Source organism: Micropterus dolomieu, linkage group LG01 (genome assembly GCF_021292245.1).
Source record: "Micropterus dolomieu isolate WLL.071019.BEF.003 ecotype Adirondacks linkage group LG01, ASM2129224v1, whole genome shotgun sequence".
Lineage (NCBI taxonomy): Eukaryota > Metazoa > Chordata > Actinopteri > Centrarchiformes > Centrarchidae > Micropterus > Micropterus dolomieu.
The window spans coordinates 26383289-26404857 of NC_060150.1; the positions used below are offsets into that span (position 1 = coordinate 26383289).

Genomic DNA, 21569 nt, shown 5'->3' on the forward strand with positions numbered 1-21569 from the left:
AGCCAGCCCCAGTGTAAATCACAGGGCCGGGGGTGTAAAACACAAGCAGATGGCTGCTGCCTTTGAATGGCGTCTCTGTGCGATAGTAACTGTATCACTCTTAATTATGGCTGAAATGATCCATTCCTAGGGTGTGGATGTAAATCAGACTCTTTAAAACTCCCCTCTCTCTTTCTTTCTTTCTCTTTCTCGCCTTCCCTCTCTGCCTCAAACTTTCTCTTTTACGATTTGCACATGAAAAAACAACTTTCACACATATTAGCCTCCCTCAGCAAAACTAATATTGACAGTGATGAAAGTTTCAATTATGATGGCCAGCTGTTTCCGCCAGCATGTACGGAAGTAGGTGTGTGTGTACGCCTGCAGAATGTGTTTGGCTCTGGGCAGTGCATACTGAGGTTCAAGGCTTAGAAAGGGTGGGCATGAGTGTCAAATCCCAGCTGGGTTACACCAGCGCCTCCAAGGCAGAATGCTCACAGCAGTTCACGCCTGGGGAGAGTGGTTACCCTGCACCGATCCAGTACCACCAGCTGAAAAATGAGTGGGCCGGTGACAGGGCTGGGGGCTTTAATGAGAGGCCAATGCCAGGAATGTACGTGCAGGTTTATTTAGTCAAGCTCAGTGATCTGTTTTTCTAGGATCCCTATTATGCCTAATGAATACAAACACGCGAACCAAGAAAGGACGGGATGCCTGGAAAACAAGGGTGGTTTTGCTTCCCTTCATCTTTTTTTCCGTCTCTCACTCTCATTTCTCCTTTCCTCCTGTGGCCTCAGCTGCAGGGTCTCTATATGGATATAACTCTAGATGTGATTAGGTGGTTAATCCACCAACAGTGAGGTACAACAAGACCCGCTTACACATATCAGCCCAGGAAGAAAGCTTCCATACAGAGACGTGTGTGTGTGTGTGTGTGTGTGTGTGTAAAACATTTTTACCTATGTAGTTGTACATGTCAGCGGTCACCAGCCAGGGCATGTACCATGTGCTGTCCATTAGTATACAGCTGTTATTGCTACTTTCTAGAAAGTTTTTACAAGGAATTAGCTCTGACTCTGTTATGGGTTATTGAGCACGACCATGGGGAGAATGTGGCAATGGAGAGCAATGCCACATTTAAGGAAGTGCCGTCGATAAGAGGACATTCACCGGTCCGGATATTAGGCCTGATGGATAGAGTTCAGAGGAAACGGCAACTGGCAGGTTAGCGGAGGAAAGGTTGAGGTGAGCATGAAAAGGAAATATGTTGGGGAGAGAGAGAGCACAATAGTGTGAGCACAAAAGTGTTCTTCAACACTGAGTCTCTAAAGTCAGAATATAAAGTTGCACATTTCAGTTCCCTGAAGCCTAAGTTGACATGTTCGCATTTGTAATTTGTTCAACCAACAGTCCATAAGCCAACGTTTACTGTTTACTGTGACATAAAACGGAGACAAGCAGCAAATCATTTGGGTTTAAGTTGAGTTTATTTTATTTTCACAGGTTACAATCAGACAAATGACAATGGAAAACAATGTTTAGAAAGAGAAAAATAAGCACAAAGGGCTTAAAAGCTTAGAGAAAGGGTTTTATAAGTCAGTAGACAGAGTAACACATTTTTTCCGCACTACTACAAACTCATTCTAGGGGACTAATGCTGATCAGCGTCAGCAAAACACTGTAGTTCTGCTTCTCGAGCTCCAGGCCTGCATGGGTGTCACACCCTGCTGAGACGCTGATGGACGCCTGGCTGACCCACATGTTGTCATGACCCAGATCAGGTGCTGTGACTGACAGTCAAACACCATAAAGAGAACCACAACCCCACATGTATCTAACCTCAAACTCAAAAAATCTTCCCTTTTCTCCGGGTTTGCTGTCACGGCATGGGCTGGCTTTAACTGGAGGATGGATGTTTTCGGAGAACTCTGGGAATTTGATACAGCGCCAAATAAAATTTGGTTTTCTCATACCCCATGTGGGCGAAAAAAAACAGAGAAAAAGAAGGTAAAGAAAACGAGACGGTGGCCACAAAGTCAGTAGCATTCTTTTTTAAATATTTGCCCTGTTATGTTTTATTCAGTTCTGAATGAAGTGCTACTTCCATTCACTGGCTATAATAGACTGAACACTCCCGGGCAGATTCTTATTTGAATTGCGGAGATATTTAAAATCTGCAAATTTGTTTATTTCTGTTGTCATTTCCACCTAAACTGTAACGTGTAATGGTATATAATTAAACATGACCCAACCAACCCATCTGACATTTCAGTTGCTCTTATTTTACGTATTGTGTTGCATTGCTGGTGTCTTTCATAAACCAAATCTACCCCACAGCGGCATCTCACCACTGGTCGCACTTGTTTTGGGTAAGCGCAAGGTTTCATTTTCTGTATGAGATGTATACACTTTGAAGTAATATCTTGAAAAAAAATGAAAACATTCGACATGCTGTCAATAAATTAAATGTACGTGAAGCAGTACATACAAGTTATTGTAAAGAAACAGTGTGTTTGGTTCTATGGGTCTGTTATAAGGTCATACGTGTTAATCGTTGCTGTGAGTATCACAATGCAACATCACTGATCACATCACAACATTGCTGCAACTGTGAAACCCTTCATCCATGTCTGGACAAAATATACTTTATATGTTATATCGAGCAAAGGATTGGGGTAACATTGCCTTTTAGTTTACTTTTATTGTCTCATCTGCAAACAGTTTTCGTTCCCAGCGTTCCAAGACAATATTTCAATACCATAATGACAGCATCCCCAGACATAAAATGCAACACAAAGTGTGTATTTATGTATGGTGCAGATGAAAGCCAGGAACACATTGTTAGGCCTGTTCTGAGAAATGAACATACTGTTGCTGGGAACATTTTGGGGAAAATACATGAAAGATAAAACTGAAGAAGAGCAAACACAAAGAAGAGAGGATTAATGGCATCTGAGAGAAGCTTGGACAGGAGGACCAAGAAAACAATTCAGAGAGGAAAGATGAGAAAGGGAAAAATATGAAATTAAATGTGTGTTCTGGGAATTTGAATAAATTTTTTGGTCATTTTGTCTGGTCTGCACTGTTCCAGTGGGCCAGTTTAAGTTAGAACCTTAGGGGTTAGTATAAAGAGTAGGTTTTGGGTAGGAGCAGAAATTAGTCATTAGATTAGGTGAGTTAAAGGAAAATTCAATTTTATTACAACTTGGATCTTACTTTTGTTGCTTTGGCCTTTGCTTTTTTTGGTTTTGATTTGATTTTGAATTAACTGCTAGTGTCTGGGAAAACAGCGATATCTTCTACAGCTAGATCTGACGGGACAAACATTACAGTCAGATCAGACAAGCTGTTAATAAGCCAGCAGTCTAGCCAGATTTTCTAAACCACTTAATTCGGAGGTAAAACTGAAAGTGAGCACACCTGAAATGTCAGTAAACATCCCATTTGGCTCAGGACTGTTAGGGTAAGTATGGTAGGTCAAAACTGAACCAGGATGTTCCTTGATGTTTACATGGAACAGTTATAGTAATCCCTTTATTGTTTCCCTTTGTTTTCTTTTGCAAATAATTTACCTATCCGGCTTTGTTTAAAACCTGAGTGATTGTCTTAATGTTTCTTGGCCCAATGGACTTTTTTTTAGTGATGTTGCCACATTCTTAGGTCACTGCAATTAACTTTGTAGAATATAATTGTTAAAATTTCGGGGGACAGTTTATGCCTTTTATTACAGATTGAACAGTATTAGAATGACAGGAAATTTGAGGAGAGAGAGACGAGGAATGACATGCAACAAAGATCCATGGTCAGGCTCGCATGTGGCACTTAATTGCAATTAATTGTCAGCGCCCTTTACCCCTAGGCCACTGGGGTTCCCCATGAGCAAAATGTTATTAATGCAGATAGGAATGATGACTAAAACTATAAAAGAAAGAGCCGAGTTGTAATAAACCGGAATCATCCTTTATTGTAGTTACAGTAAAGGAATATAGGGAATAAATAGAACCAGGTCATTACAAGTAAACAAGATAAACTCTGTGTCTGCATTTGAATGACTGTTGGTCAGCTCATCCCACAGTGGATCCTGGCCACACAGCCCCAGTTGTGTCTCCTCCTCTCATCTGCTCCCAGTTAGCAACATCTTGAATGCTGTACTGCAGCATGCTCCCATGTCATAAAACACACTGCTCCTCTTCTCACCATATCCTTCTCTCTGTCTCTCTCTCCTTTTCTCTCTCACTCTCTCTACTTTTGTCTGGCACATGGGGTGGAAGATGTTTTTCTCACTTTTCTCTCCCCTCCTCAACCACGGAAAAAGCAGCACGCGTCCAGCTGCATCTTGGTCCGGACATGGAGTCGTTAAATAGTTTGAAAAATGAATGTCTCAATGGCATCATTCTTGTCTGCATCCCGTCTCTTTTTTATGTCTGCTCGTGAACGTGTGAAATATCTGAGGCGAATGAGAACTTCATTACTTTGAGCCTGCCGCCGAACTGTGTAGAACATTGCTTCTCGGAGTGTTCACCACCTTGCCCTGGAAAGCATTGGTACTGAAACCAATTGCCAAGTTGCCAGTTGCGAGCAAAATTGGGGGGGGGGGGCTTTTCACTTACTGCCTTTAATCAGAGAGATGTATGGAAGGTGAACATGGGCCTAATGGCAATTAACGCATGTAGCTGCAAGTTCTGGCTCTGGATGCTTTCAAATCCATCACCCAGCACATGAGGGAGACACCCCAATCCATAACCATCATCCCTGCAGTCTCTGCATTTTCTCTGTCCTGCTTAAAGAAAGAAATGATGGATTGAATTCTTTATAACATGTATTGCTATACTTTATTTGGCTAATTAGACAGAGGTAAAGCTAAGGCCTTTATGGTTTGACTGATAACCCTTGCCTCTTGTTTCTTTCCGCTCATCCATCCCTCTATCCCTCTCCCTCCTTTAGAGCCTTCTGTCAGTCCATGACACCGTCGCCCAGAAGGGTTACGACCCCGAACTACCTCCACTGCCTGAAGACATTGACGATGATGAGGATTCGGTGAAAATCATAAGACTCGTCAAAAACAAGGAACCTCTTGTAAGTAACTTTGTCAGTTATCTTGAGAAATTATGTATTTGATTTGTACAAAGTGGTTTTCAGTAGCCCCCAGAAGTTTGACGGCCGTTTTGGGATGTTAACAGGTTGTAAAAAATGTCTTAGGGGTGCCCCAGTGGCCTAGGGGTAAAAGCACCAACCATGTGCCTCAAAATCTCTGGATTGAGTCATGGGATGCCAGGGATTTTGTGTTGCAAGTCGTTATCCATATCCCTGCTATTGTTAGCTTCCAATGAAGGCATAAAAATACTCAATTTCAGTTTCCAACATAGATTTTCTATCAGGTTCTTTATTATTTGTGATTAACATATTTATAAAAATCTAGGCTTTCTTCACTAAAGCCTGAATTTCTGAATTCGTCTTGTATCAAAGCAGTATCCATACCACAAGTCCAGCCAATACCATACATGCTTTTGAGGTACTTGGCTATGGGAATCCAACCCACAACCTTGAAGTTGTAAGCACACCATAACCGACCACAATTACCCTGCTCTTGGCCATGAGTATTTTCAGCCAGTCTAGGCTTGCTGTCTGCGAACAGCTTCCTTTTCTATCCTGGTCAGTGTTGCTCTCTCATTGTAACATGCCTCTCACGTCCGTGCTCTTCAGACATTGTAACAGACGTCAACAACCACCCGTCTGTCTCGGCTTTGGGCCCCAACTCTTATTGCAGCGATGTCTTTGCTGGCCTTCTCATTTTCACTCCACCCTGGGTGTCTCTGTATACATTGTTTGATGGCTCTTGTTCCATAGTCAACTAGTGAGGCATATTTGGGATTGTGCCCCTTTAACCCCACCAAACTTAATTGCCGCTGGTTTTGATTGCACCGCGTACCATTCTTTTTTTAAACTTGATGATGATTATCTTTGTTTAGCCATTGTTGTGATTCTTCAATTTAATTGACTGACATCAGTGTTCTGCGACACATAAACACTCCACTACTCAAAATCTCGATGGTCTCCATCTGTCTGTGTTGAGGCGCGGCCCACCTTTGATCTGTGCCGGACGTGTCTTGGCCCCGGCCGCCTCTATTTTCACTTTGTGGTTTTCGCCCTGACCACCATCTTGGCTCCAGGCCCGCGCACTCCTCTCACCACACCCTGGGGGAAGGAGAATACACCTCAGCCATTTTTGGGTCCCTGCCTGTTGCATGTTCTGTGTAGCTGCTGAACGTAATAATGTGGCTTGGAGGAATTTTTGCTCTCCCTTTCAACACACATTGTCGCGGGTGCTTCCTACTCTGGCCTCTCCCAAGTCTGATGTTGGATCACATTCCCTGAAACCATAATGTGATTTACACCCGCCCCGGTCAGCTTAATCACCTAGCTGGTGTTATTCCATTACATGACTTGATTCTTTTTTTGTCTAAGTGATTTGGCTTCTGAGAGCCCTGAAACACACATTTATGATGTCTGTTATATTGTGTATTATTGTATGACACTGAAGATGTTAATTATGTGGAATATATTTGTGTAGTAATGTAGTGGCTCAGTTTTATGTTTTTAGGTCCCACTGGTTATTGTGTGTGTTCAAAGTGACTAAGTAGAGAAGGTCCTATGCCTCTAGAATTCTTTTAGGGGTCAACACTAGGCCCATTTTGTAAACGAGCTTTAATTGAATGTGCCTCATAGAATACAATATATCATCCATATCACTGCAGTATTGTTGTCATGGCAGCTTAGTTTTCTACCAGTGTATTGACTTAGGTTCACTCGCTATAGGCTTTGATGCAATACAGGCTACAGCATTAGATTATAGTAGGAAGTCAAGTCATGATAATATCCAACTTGCATTAGACAACACATTTTATTCATAAATGTAAATGTAACAGCCACTAAAGTATATCAAGGTTCAAGGTACATTTATATGACGACGTCTTACATGTTGGAGTAATGGGAAGAATGTTTGAGCAGATTCTTCCTAGCAAGTCTTAGCTGTCCTCTCACTGCCCATAGGGGCACAGCTGCTGCCCACAATCTCCTGTGGCTATAATTTAGGCCTAGCCATGGTGTGGGCAACATTTGGATTATCCTGCAGGGCATACTTTTTTTCTGTGTATGCATGAAAGAATACAATAAATACTAAAGGGATGCTATTGTGGCAGTAAGCAGTGTCTGAAATGTCACATGCAGAGGTCTTGTATTTGTACTGGGGGCATAAAGAGAAGGCTAACTTGAATAACTTTAGAAGATTAAAACAAGATATCTACTCCGGCCCCTTTTTGGGCAAGTGCTTGGAACCTCAGAGAAAGACTATGGTTGCATCTTCCAACATCTTATTTGCCACACACACCACACACTTCTGGTCAGAACCTATGACTCTTCTCTATCTTTTGACCACTGAAGAATTAATATATCCCGAGAGAGTAAGACTTGCATTCATCAAATAGTTCCTGTGGGAATGGAGCAGAGTGCTGTAGGAATATAACTTACTTATAACAGGAACAGTGGGACCTCTACTGTGGCTTCAAAACTGCTGTATAGCTAAAGGCCTTTCACGCTAAATGTATACTCCGCAACGTGTTATTTTTATGCACATTAAAAGATTTGCAGCAGAAAAAAGTGAAACTTGTGAACATACTTTAATCTTTTAACTCCACAGCCTTCGTGTATCTGTGTTGTTGTTTTTGCTTCCGCCATTTATCATGTAACTGTCTGTCTGTTGAACACGTCATAATGGTTTCTCCACAATCTTTTACCTCCTCCACTGCAATAAAGAAAGAAAGAAAACATTTTAGGCAAAGTTTTAACACAAGAAAGAAGCATGTGCACCTGCACCACTATACTCCCCCCAGATTTTCACTTCTGAACTTGCTCGTCATGCAGAAAAGACAATACAATTATTTCACAACATTACAGCTCCTTATTCCACACATAAAAGTGCTGACATGGCATTGACAAATGTCAAAAATTTGCACTTAGTGTGAAATGGTCCTAATACTCCTCAAAAACTCAAGTTACTTTGTCATTTGTAGAGGTGAAGTTACTCAGTTTTTGTGACCCTCTAATTTGACACTAAATGTTAAGGTTGCGCATTTACCTCTGGTCCCTTGCCAATTCTCATCCTGTACATCTTTAACGGGAAACTGACCCTAATGAACAGTTAGATCATACATTAAGGAAACAGCCAGCGGGTCAGATGCTCATGGTGAAGTCACAGCCATTCCACTAACCAATAAAAAACCCTCTAATTGTGCAGGGTCCACATTCACTGCCGCACCAAATTGATTTGGATGTGCCCTTTAACTCGCAATTTCATATAATCAGCCTGAAATTCTCAAAGTTGACATCATAACAATGCGGCTATACAATATCTAATTTCCTTTCCGTCTCTCCTTACTTTGCTCTCTTTTATTTTCTCATTCACTGTCTCATTCTTTAGTTCTGGGCATTGTGGGGACTGGGTTTTAGTTAGCATGCAGGCCCTTTTCCTTGTGACTCATTCATTAAGTTAATTGTGATTAGTTGAGTGGATAGTATTCAGTAGCTCTGATTAATTGCTACAATTTCTCAGAGCGTGACTTCATGCCACATTTCAGTGAAACTGTAAAAACTCTATCTTCCAGGACAACCTCCCTCTTCTTCTTCTTCTTCCCCCTGTTTCTGTTGTACTCCCTGCTCTCCCTCTGCTCTCCTAATCCAGCTGATTTATTAGCTTGAGTGTCGGGACAATGAAATAATTGGGTTCGGAGAGCGGCATAAACATGTGCTCGCATACAGAAACATCAGCTGAGCCATGTCTTTTTATTGAAAGAATGTGCTGTTTTGGATAAGGTTTCAGAACAGTTTTGATGGGGGTCTAAATTTGAATGTTAAGGGGGTTGCGTCAGGGCTGAGTATGTGGCAGTGTAGCTGATATACTGGTGAAGTTTGCCTCCGGTGATAAAGGGCTTGAGTGCAGACTGACTAATAGGAGAACTGAATGCACTGGTGTTACACAACTCATGTCCCCCAGCCAAAATTGAAAAAGATCAAGGAGCTTGGAGGATCGAGAGAGGAGTAAAATATGTGATACCAAAATGTCAACCTTCAAAAAGTTGTCACAGCTTTTTGTCATTTGTGTAAATGACATTTTCTTGAGACTGGTGCTATTTGCAGTCATCATTTAATGAACTACTGGCTAAAGAACTTGTTAACTGACATTTCTTTGTCGTGGAGAAGCCACAGCATCATCCCAAAGCATTCTGGAAAATCCAAATCCTCACACACAAAATACGTTAAGAGGCAGACTCCGAACGCCCACAGAAGGGTACACCACAGCTGGTCGGGGCGACCATGGCTATGATGTGAGAACATTAGAGGCTGACAAGCCTGCTGTGGCCGGCTCTGTTCCCCTCATTTGGATGTTCTTGAAGCCCTGTGACGCAGATGTAAATAGCAGATTTGGAGATGCTCGCCGTGCACGCCCCGCTGTTTTCGTGTTCGTTTTATACATTACTTGTTGGCTCGCTCAGTGCCACTCGGTCAGTGCCGGCTCTCATCACCGTTGGGGTACCGTTCATTCACTTCTCCCATTCAGTTCATCTTTAGTCGTCCTTCGACTAGCACACCATCTTTCTCTTTCTCAGAGCCTCTCTTTCTTCCCCTCTCTAAGTAATTTCTTTCATCTGGTTTTGCTATCAGGCCCATTTCTCTGGTCATTCTTGTGTATTTACATTTTTTGTAACATATTTCATTTAAGGCATTAGTCCTTTTAAGATGTTACTACTTATATTACATTCTCTGTCCTTAAGTAAGGAGTTACCCTTCTCCCTTCTCTGCTGTATCTATATGGGCACCTGTTGTTCATGAATATAGCTTGTTGTGCACCTTTCCACATTCCTGGGTATGTGCAAATGTGTCATTAACAGTGCAAAATTGACCCGCTATCCATCCTTTCTCCCTCAGTTCTTCCATCCTAGGTTGTTAGGCATCATTAGAAGCCATAAAACCCCTGCTGCCAGGAATGTGACAGGATCCATGTCAGGCTCTATCACTCTCCTTCCTTTCCTCTTCCCCTTTTTCTCTCTGCTCTGTGTTATTGCACACACGATTGGTTTTCCCATTATGACTGGGTGTCACTGGGTGCAACCCAATGGAAACTGTAGACTGCAGGGTCTGTGCCATCCAATTCGCATTGCCAACCTAGCATAGCATCCTGCCTGGCACCAGCTAGCACCAATCAATTGAACTATACCACTACTGGGCCCGGCCACCCAGCCGCCCCAGCCACGGGAAACCAGTGGATTGGCTGGACTTCTCATTATAGACCCACAACTTCAGAGCTATAGTAGTTGCTGCACATACAAATGTAGATGACATGTCCAACATTATTATTGTAAAAGCTCCAACTGTATGATTGATGTTGGTGGATTTTCTTTACTTAATAAGGGAGTTGATAATTGCAACGAGACAGAAAAGTCTTGTGATCGATTCGGTTTGTGACAAAGTTAGTTTTCCATGAATGGCAGTCGTTGGAATGAGCTATTGGCAATTTGACATGCCATGCTTTTCTCATCTGCTGCGGGCGGGCCTCCTCTCCTTTCTGACACAACTAGGACTGTCGGATCGTGGCTGCTCTGATTCCATTTGTCTGGAAGCCTTCATAAACGCATTCATTCAGATAGTTGCAGTCCTTTTTCAACCGAGCCCAAAACACCCTTCGCGTTATTATGTATTTAAATTGCTCTGGTGTGAATGTATACAAACGCAGGTTTACACAATGAACAACGTTTGAGTATTGCTGAAAACCTTGGAAAGAATTTCTTGATTGAGGCAGTTATCAAAGGAAGAGACTAGATAGATGTATGTGTTTTGTTTTTTAAAAGTGACTTTTTTATTGTCTGTTTACATCACAATGTGGAAAGCTAGGGGAAAGTAATGACACTGGCTGGGAATTAATGGAGCAGCTAATGAGATTAGAGCAGACAGCACACATGCTAGTGTTTTACAGATAGACCCATGTGCTTTAAAAGCAATACCTCTTTCACTTGATGGATTAGGCCACACTGTCTTGGGAGCACTGTAAGGGAAGATGGAGCACCACGCTTTAAAACATGGGGACAAGTGGAGAGCACTGCTGAGGTTGACTGGCTCACTATGTCATGTTGTGTTTGTATATGGCACCGGGTCCAACTGCCCACAATTTTTTCTGCTATAGTATTATTTTATGGATTGTTGTGTTTTTATCTGAAGGAGAGCGCATGCGTGTCATTGACTGTGGAGAGTGTATGTGTGCAAGTGCAGTTATTTCGGTTTGGGTTTTTTTTCTCTTTTGTATAGCTTTCATTTTATGTTTATGTGTGTAATAATGTGATTGTGTCATGTGCATGTTTGTGCGTGTTTGCATAATAGAACTAAAAACAACTTTACTCTGTATATCCCGTACTGACTACATTTCATTTCTTAAAGCACAATTTACAATTGCAGTAGCTTACACCGATAGATAGTATGTCCTGTGGTGGCATTGTGGTATGGCCTAGTGTTGTCATGATACTGACATTTCTAACTTCGATACAAAAGCTTAAAAAATTTATTTTTAATACACGTTGATTAAATTACTGAATTGAATTACTAACTTATCTAATCAACTTATCTTAAGTAACTTTAATAGTACTGTGTGTTAAGCAGAACAGCATCAGTTAATTTACTTCTGACCTTAGTCAAAGTATTTCCTATCACGTGAAACTGTGCTGCCTTTAGATTCCTCAGGTCTGACAGCTCTGAGGGGGATTAGCTTAGTTTTAAGAATTATAAATGTCTGTTAGGAAAAAAACAGGACAACAAGCTTATCAACAACAGTTTACTGGACCATCTGTTTAATACTTCAACCTCTCGAGGTTCTTTATAGAGGTCAGCGTGTCAGCCCTGCAGATGCTTTGCCCAATTTGGTTTTGTTCTTTCATATGGGCTTGCTTGTAAGTGATGAGTACTAGCCAATGAGTACTAGCCAATCACAGTACAGTAGGGCCGGACTTGTTGAAAAGGCAAGAGGGGGAAAAAAAAAAACGGGAATGAGACAAGTGACCAGAAGACGGCACTGTGAGCGAGAGGAGGCAGAGCTATTTAGGCGCATCCAAGTTCATCCATGGCCTTCATGGAAGAACTGGGATGTTTTCTGCACCCACTACGTATATTGCAGATTGAGCATGTTAGGGATGCTCTGGATCAGCATGTATAACGCTTTGAGTGGCCGAAAAGACTAGAAAGGCGCTATACAAATACGGAGCATTTACATTTATAACAGTCACATTGTCACAGTCATTGAGGAGGAGTGGACCAACATTCCACAGACCACAATCAACAACCTGATATCATATTTGTAGCCCTTGCTATGTGAAGTCCATAGTTCAGTGCCTAATGAATGTCTTTTTAATAGATAAACTGCAAGACATAATCAGCAGCTTGATATGCAACACCTGTCAGGTGGATAGATTGTCTTGGCAGAGAAGTGCTCACTAACATGGATTTAAACAAATATGTTAACTAAATTTGAGAGAAATAAGCCTTTTGTGTACATAGAAAAATCTTAGATATTTTATTTCAACTTATATTATTATTTTTTTCATTTAAATCCTTGCAGAGTTGTTCACTATACAGTAATTGGTAGAAATCAGTTAAAATGTACAGACCAACTGTATGTATCATATTTGTAAATGTCAAGAGGACACACATTTAGAGATGTCCATGTTGTTTTTTTGTCCTTATTTATTCAGTGGCGTTTCACTGAGAACAAGGCTGTCTTTTGTCACATTTACATCTTTTGGGCACAGGACCACTTCTCTTACCGTTACTATCCAGTTGCTAGCCACAGAGCCAGATTTGTGTCAAAACCTTAACGGGAGTCTTGAAGTCGTTGTGGCGTTAACACTAGGTGACGGTGGATCACACATTACACGAGCTGACAATGAGTCACCCGACACAGGTCTCCAAACCATGTTTTGTCAAGAAAACATGTGAAACGGGAAATGACGCGAACCTACACATTAAACAGTTGTTGTTTGTTATTATAAAGAAACCAATTATAAAGACAAAGAATATGGGTGAAAGAATGGATTAGCACACACAGGTTGCAGGGATGTCAGAGCTACAGAGAGAGCTGGAGGTGAGTAAAAAAGTGTTTTGCAGAGAAAAAGTAGCTGCCTGCTCTGCCAGCTGCCTGCTCTCATTGGCTGGATGTGGATTTTGAGTCGGCCGACTCCTCCAGATATTTTGCATGCTAGATATCTGGCAGACATCGGCGATGTGTCAGAAATGAGTCGGGGAGCCGTTTTTATGCATTGTAGTTCACACATAACGACTGCCGACCGCTGATCAACCGCTGATTTACCCCCGATCATAGCCTGACTGTCGCCGAGCGGCATATCGGGCTAAAAATCGTGTAGTGTGAACTAGACTTTTATGCACGGAGAGGAAAGACGAATTGACTTGAAAGACAATTTGGACGGCACTTCTTAACATAGATATTTGCTGAAAGAATTATGTAATTTATCATATTAAATGTAAGTTTTCCCTGGACACTACTGAAATGCCTATTACAAAAACAAAATGATAAAAAAGTGATGCCTGTTTCCCTAGTTGTTAAGATACAGACTACAAAGAACGTATTCCTAAGTAACATTGCATTTAATTATATTATTATTACTATCATGATCAAGTCTATCACAGGTTATCATGGGGCAGCTTTAGGTGGTCATGCTGCAGGTCAATGTGATAGGTTGCAAAAGCCCTTCTAGGGACTGGTGTTGCAAATAAGCAACTGCTAAAAACAACATGGTACACATTGGTTTGCTGTTTTCAGTGTATCTATGTTACATGTATCGGTCCCTCATAAAATAAACCGTAAATAAATTGAGCATCCTAATGTGATTGAGTGTATGTAAAGTATGCCTCTGTGTTTGGGACAGTATATGTGATTTATATAATTTTTTTGGCTTATCCGGCAAATTAGAAACTTTAAACTAAGGTACTTAATGATTCACATTGATGCAAAAATAAAAACAATATTTCATAAAGCAGACCTGGAAGGGCCCCTGTGCTTGTTTGTATGTGTGCACTTGTACAGCACTCAGTCCAGCAGCTCTAACACCACCCTTGCAGCCTGTTGAGTTGTGAATGTAAAAACGCACGGCTTCCAAAGCCACATCTGAGGCTTTCCCAGATCCTAATCTCACGACCCTCTTAAATAAAATGTCTTCCTCCCATCATGTGTAATCATAAATGTGGACACACATCCCGGCACTCTGCTCTTTTCCGTCCTGCGTTTCAACAGCCAGAGAGCTCAGAGGCTGAATGTGGGCATTGTTGCCGGTTGGGCCGGGTGCTCCTCAGCAGCCCTGCTTCCCAGCCCATGTTGGAAATGAGAAGTGACATGTGAAAGTGCTGTTTTCTTTACTCAGGATAACGACAGGGAAAACACCAAACAGTCCCAGAGCAGAGATAGACCTCTCTCAATGACACAACTGTCTCTTTGTGTGCACTCATACAGCTCATGCAGGGCTCACAGACAAAACACACACACACATACGGTACATAATGACTAAATATCTGGCACTGTCCAGCTTATAGCAAAGAGACGGCGATTCCACTCTGTCTACATGGTGATTCATGCAGACAGTATGGAAACAAATACACACATTTTGGTGAGATAGCCACATGTTTACACGTAGAGTCACACACCCAAATTCACCCTCACCTGTCTGAAGTACTGAGGTGGGCTACTAAGCGTGTTTTCATAGCAACTGGGTAATGACTTGCGCTAACATTAAGGTTTAAAGAGGCAGAGGAGGAAAAGGAAAGCGGGGGTGGGGGAAGACAAATGAAGGTAAGCCGTTCCGTCACAGGGCCCTCTGCATTACATTACCTGGCAGCTTCTCCTGGAACCTCTCCCGCTCACCATAATTATCATAATAATGACCCACAATTTTCCTTTTTCTCAGTATACTTGTTAATTACGACTGCAAGGTCAAGACCGGGGTTAAGGAAATAAAAAGGGAAACCGGAGCCTGGTTTAGTGCAAGAGGGAGACTAGGAATGAGGGAGGAATAGGTAGGGTGGGGGGAGTAGCTTTTATTAGTTGCAATCACAAGTGATTTAATAAAACAGGTGGAAAGGCATGCAACAGGTCACCCAGAGGGGATTGGCCTGCAGCGGCAGCTCTGTTGCATCATCTAAAAAATCATTTGACATAAAACCTCAAGTACCTTTCACTGCTCTGCGGCTTCTGTCTTTTTTCTCCGTCTTTGCAACAATAATGCAGATCTTCATCTGGGCTCCTGCTAATTCTTTACAGCGGCGTAATAATCTTTATAGGTGACCATAACACTAAATGGATTTTCTGATCGTGAGTGAATACACTAATATGACATGATTTTACTCTTTCTGAGCAGCACTGAAGTCTGTGGCGTTTGTGTGAAGTGTGTAAAAACTCATAAATATGCTGGACTCGGTGTGTGGAACGGTCATGTGTGTTATGTGTGGGGGGCTCTGTGCCATCTCAGTGAGGTAAGATGAAATGACACACTCCAACACCAGATATGATTGGAGGTAATTGTATTTTAATGTCCAGGAGGCCCATTCCCACTTTGTATTTGGTTTTTCCATGGTCGACATCTGGTGTGAAGAACGCCAGCATGTGTTTCCACTACACTTGTATTTATACCTCTAAACATAGCAGTCAACACAGCCGTCAGCAGGAGTTTATTGTCGTTGTTACACTTTTGCTGTTAAGTGACATCATGTCAAAACACGTCGGCCTCTCTGCCCGGGCCACTCGCGTTTGTTTTCCTTTGTCGCTCTCAATTTGGAAGGAGAAATAATGTTTGTAAAATGCTACAGCGTTCGGTTCACGGGGCGATGTTTTGAGTGGTCGTTACGGGCCGAGTGCCGTGTGTTTGAAATGGAGCACCATGCTTGTTTTCCGCGCCGGGTTAGTAACTGTGGAGTGGTTTTAGCTGCGGCCATGGCTAAAGTAACGAGACCTTAAGATTCTTCTTTTCCACTGTGGTACTCACTTGACAGCCCACACATTGCCTGCCCTAGACCCCGAGACGTGTGATGAGCCAGACCAAGACAACTAGCCAGCCGTCTCGTCATCCCTACAACCAGAGTACAAGCCAGCCAGCTTCCATCATGTCATCCAGCCATCAATCCACTCCATCAGCCAGAGGGCACTGTAATTGCCCCATAAAGACTTAGCATGCCAGAAACTCATTGTGGCCAGTTCCAGCCAAACGATTGGGAGACGTCCAACATCCAGCTTGTCTTACCCCTCTTATCTGCTGAAGTTTCATGGCACTGCTGTGCGCTGACAGTTCCCTGGACAGTCTTGCCTCCATTCCATTCTGTCTAATGAACATACTCTCATACATGAGGGGATCCAAATTTAAATCCCTATTCTCTCTTCTCTGCACTGTATGAGGTGTGAGCCATTTGTCATCACATACTTAATGTGGCTGCCATGTCAGCGTGTGTGCTCCAGTGCACGCGGTGGGAGGGGTGATGGCTTGATACGGACGAGCGTCGCTCCAGTTCTTCTCATCACACAGCAGAGTCTAAGCCGTTGCGTTTTGGCCAGCCCAACAATAACAATCGGAGGCATTTATGTGTTAGAAATGGAGGAATAGAGCTGGGAGCAGCTGCTGCATATGGAGCTGATCACATTAGGAGTGGAGGCTTTCGGATCGCCTTACTGGCTAATTGACCACAGCTAGAAGGCCCTCCTCAGTCCACGATGACCCCCCTCTCATCTCTATTTTTCACTTTGTATTTATGTGCCTTCTGCTCTGCAACGTTTAATTGCTGGAGAGACTTCTAAAGGGCAAACTGCAGCGATGGTTGACTATAGGAAAATAGAATCAGCCCCTAACAACATAAAATGTCTCACCATCTTGTGTGCACACCATGCTATCTTTTTCCATGCACATAGCACAGTTGAGCCACTTGATGGTTAAGTGCCGCCCTGTCTCTAATTGCTAAAATAGCATAGGCCATTCATCAGGCTTAGTGACTGTCCAGCATCAATCATCCAGTCTTTTGAGGTTTCTCTCAGGCCTGTTTGGCCGGACTTCAGGTAAAAGCCCACGGCTACGCTCCCACAGAAACGTACGCGCAGACACACAAGCATGCACACAAAAACACACCTACACATGCTGTCACTCATGCGTGTATGTGCTTTGACAGACATCGACATTCCCCTTCTGACTTCCTGCACTGTTTCCATGTGCAAGAAAAAGTCCGAAATGGCTTCCATGTGCCAGTAGGCGTTGAAGGCTCAGTGTAAAGTTTGTGCTAATGCTTAGCTGCTACACCAGGAAGTCCATCTTTGTGCTTGAGGGTCTTTACCTACTGCGTTTCTTCGTTGTGTATGCCTCCTACACACACCCACCATGCAGCTTATTTAGATTTTAGCCTGACTGTTTATGTATTTGTTTAACAGAGCAGGGACTCCTCATTAGTGGCCATGCATGGCTGGATGCTGATGATAGCACCCATAGGGTATCAAGGCACAGGGGGAGGTGATGCCGAGTTCAGGAGGTTGGATTTGCCCCCCTTGTTCCAGCCGCCTCTCAGTGCTTCCCAGGCATTCGTCAGGCCGCCAGGAGTAACAGATGTACCCCTGGAGGATTGAGAGAAAGAAAGCTGACTGTCGATTGTAATGAGGTGGAGGGGGAAGTGTGGCGCATTCTAAATAATCAAGGATCGGTGAAAATGGGGTCTTACAGAACTTGGGAATAGTGGAAAAAAAAGCTTGAATATGTGAGGTGTTGTTGATTATTCCAACAGTTTGTGGTCATTTGAGAAATAGTCCTTTCTTCAGCTACTTTTTTTGCCATCTAATGAGGGCCAGAGTGCCTTCACTGAAGGCTCTGGTGAGCTGACCTGTGCTTTTTCTCACACCTGTTTGCTTTTATATTGAGCAAGGACTTTTCTTTTCCTTTCTGCTTCTACTTTTTGTGTTGGTCTTTTGTTTTCCTCCTCAAGCTGGTCTTATTCCTCTATGAAGACAAACCCTTAATGTCTGTGAACCTATACAGCTAAAGCTGTTATAATAAACATAGGTCGCAGAGGCTTGCAGAGGAGACAACGTGCACATCTCCGAAATCAAGCAAGCTGACCCAATGCCCAAACTTCTGCCGGGAGGCAGGTTTGAAACAGAGAAGAAAAAAACATTTAACATTATCCAAGATTTATGTTCGTATAAAAGAAACAGCCATGTAAAACTCTCCAAATGACCCCTGTGCAGACTCACCTATGTGCAGCTTGTTTCAGCCTTAAAAGTACTGCAATACTACAAAAAATGTCTTTGTGTCGTTATGAGGTATTTCATAGACTTATCATCTTTATTCTTTTATGACAAATAAGATCCTATCTAAAAGATATCTCTATCTATCCCTTTCTTTCTTTGCCCTCTCCAGTTCTTTATTGCTCACTTTCTGTCTTGATCTCTTGTCATTTTCTTTAATTTATATTTTATTTTTATTCACTGACTCATTGAGCCACTCACTCACACCCAGTCCTAACCCTAACCCCCACTCATTTACCCACTGTCTACCGCCTTCACTTCTTTTGACTTCTCTTCTGTTCTTTCACTTACCCTCCAGTCTGGCTCGCTCAAGTTGCCACTGGAGCGTTTTGGCCTCTGTCAGCTTTTCTTATCAGACAGAGCTCATTTGGCTACCGTACCAGGGCTGAGTTCAGACTGGGGCTGAGGCTCCCCCTCCCTTTATAATTCCCCAACTCCCTTGCTGCTGGCTTGGCTGGCCCACGTAGGCCCATCACGTTGAAGGGCAGTGGGTCAGATGAGAATCACGAACAACAAAGGCTTTAAAATGACTGCTGTTTCAAATAACTCCTAGTAGAGAGTCACTGAGGTGTAAAAGGAAAATGAGCATGGGCAAATTTGTCCACTGATACCCGAGTTTGTTTCTCTACTAGTGTAAAAACACATAAAGCATGGTGATTTGAATGGGGATAAAATGGTCTCCTTGCTTTCCAGAGATTTGGGTTCACAACCCCATGCGTCCGTGCTTGCATGCTAAATGTGCTGCTCTATAATCACCATTGCCACTTGCAATAAAAGTTGTAAACGTGGTGTTTCTAAATGGCATCAGGGTTTCAACATGTGATTTAAGCCATATGTGTCAAAACACAATTTATATCTACACACCATATGTGAGCAGATTCCATAGATAGCGGTGTACAGCATGTCTGTGGAGTTTGTGCAGCAGTCGTTACAGACAGTCAAAGGCTGCCTCTCTAACCTTTAAACTGCCACCAGCCACCAGGGACCCCAGGGGACTCAATAAAAACATCCATCATACCACTGGCCATCAGCCAGCTCAAAAAAGGAGAGTCAGAAAGAAAAAGTAGAGAGAAAGTTAATGACCACATGTCTGAATACTCCTGTGAGATTTCCTGCAGACTCCCCTTCTCACCTTATTGTCTGTCACAGTCCGTCTCCTTCCCTGCAATTCTCTATTCTTTCAGACACACGCACGCGCACGCACACACACATACACAAAAGGCCTCACTGTCTGTCTGGGGGTCATTGCATCACAGATGGCTGCGTTAAGTCAAACTGTGGAGTTATGTGTGACCCTGACACCGGGGTCTGACAGTGACTTTCCCTCTTGCTGAACTGCTCCACTGATTTCTCTCCTACTGAAACCTCTCGGGTGTCTTTAATTAGCCCAATTTTTCTATTAGGTCTGCAAGTCTCTGTAGACCCTAACACTGTCTTATCCCGATGTCCTTCCCTGTTTCCATCTCCATACCCCAAAGGCCTTGAGGAAACCATTATATAAGAGGAAAACCATTAGGTGTGAATAGGTTGTGAAAACAACCAAGATGACATGCTAATGGCATCGGTGAAGTGGCACAAACCAGAGGTTCCTTTGGTCTTTGATAACTCGTGCAGTGCCTCCCATCGATGGTAGTAACCACAGCTACTTTGGGCGTTCGAAGGAAGGCAAACAGGAAAATCACACAAACCCGAGCAGCATGACACAAAGCAAGCTTTGCAATCTGGCGCTCGACCTGGGCGGCAATGGATTAGGACAGCTGAAATAAAGCATGGCTGGGTCTTCGTAGATGATGGGAATAGCAGCTAGGAGAGGGTGGAAGGATGAGTTGCAGCCCCGACAAACTATGTATTGACTAGACGATGCTTCTGTCTGTCTGGTTCAGGTTTTCAGGCCCAAGTGAGGATGACACCACAGAATGCAGTTTGCAGTCCTATTCCGTCCTAAATCCCAGCCAGGCTGGTGCCTAAATGATGTTTGTGGGAGGGCTTTGACGGGTTGGCACCCATTAAGCCTATTGTTTTATTGTAAAGAGAAAAGGCTATTTGGGTTTACTGGTAAATGCATCACTGCTGAACACTGTCATTTCAAACAAGGAAGATGCAACATTATCCTCTCCTCTCTGTGTCTTTCTGGCTGAGCACCAAGCCCATAAAGGACTACAGGGAAGGTTTAAGCAAACTGTGTGTATTTGTGTGTGTGTGTTTTGATACTACTACTTCGTACCTGTCAGCCCCTCACCCCTCTCTGTCTAGGCCAGCTCTTTTTGCAGAAATTAAGTGATTCACACTATCAGTATTAGTCTACCTCGTGTTAGATCCAATGTGCAATATGGATGCTCCTATTCTGTCATTGTTGAAATGAATGCAGTGTATTTCTTAAAGATGCAATTAAGTAGCCACTTCCACCTTTCATCTTTGCTCCTCTTTACTGATACTCCACTGGTTCACATATTAAAAGTTAGTCCTTCACTGTGTTATGTGTTATGTTCAACTTAGGAATGTCACAAGAACTGATACTTCGGTGTCAAGTCAAGGCAAAAGTTCTGAAAACACAATGGTACTCGGTTACCTAGTACCGTAGGTACCGGGTACCGGTGATCCAACACGTGGAAGATGGCAACAAGTGTAGCTGCAGTGACAGCTCTGCCATCGTGTAAGGAAACCAGGGTGAAGTTAGTTTAGTATTTAGCATTTGTTGGTTTTCACAGCTGTTACCTTCAATGGCTCCTTGTCAAAACCTTGACTTCTCCCAGTTTTGCGATGTGTTGGAGAAATTTTTAGGCAGACATTTCACAGTTTTCAACTCAAAATCAACTCAAAATCAACAAAGATGACGATGCAGTTTTTGGCGCAAATTGAATGTCTGTCCAACACACCTGACACTATAGGGGCCGTCTTAAAAGTGCGATACAATCAATTTCATAAAAATGTCAAACCACTGCCAATATAAATAGTAACCACCCTTAACATTTCTCACCTGTGCGTTTGTACAAAAAAAAAAAATTTATTAATTATTTGAGCACATTGCAAGGTTGTGATTTCAATAGCTTGCTCATTTACATAAAATCACCTCTCATGTGTCCTGGACATCCTCTCAGACCTTCCAAAGCTGTTAGTTGTTCTTTGTAATGTTCAAATCAAAGGAGTGTATGTAGAAGTACATGGGATTTATTTGTTTTTGTTGTTAACTGTAGTATTGAACTGGGTATCGAGA

The 21569-nt window shown here is 42.7% G+C and overlaps 1 protein-coding gene across 3 annotated transcripts in view; it reads left to right on the forward strand.

Annotated features, from left to right (window-relative positions):
- Positions 1 to 21569, forward strand: part of mpp7a (MAGUK p55 scaffold protein 7a) — a 151082-nt gene that overhangs the window by 85761 nt on the left and 43752 nt on the right. For all 3 annotated transcript variants that reach the window (XM_046062724.1, XM_046062732.1, XM_046062740.1), the window contains one exon: positions 4924 to 5055. In XM_046062724.1, the coding sequence (XP_045918680.1) occupies positions 4924 to 5055 (132 nt within the window). The remainder of the gene's footprint in view (positions 1 to 4923; positions 5056 to 21569) is intronic.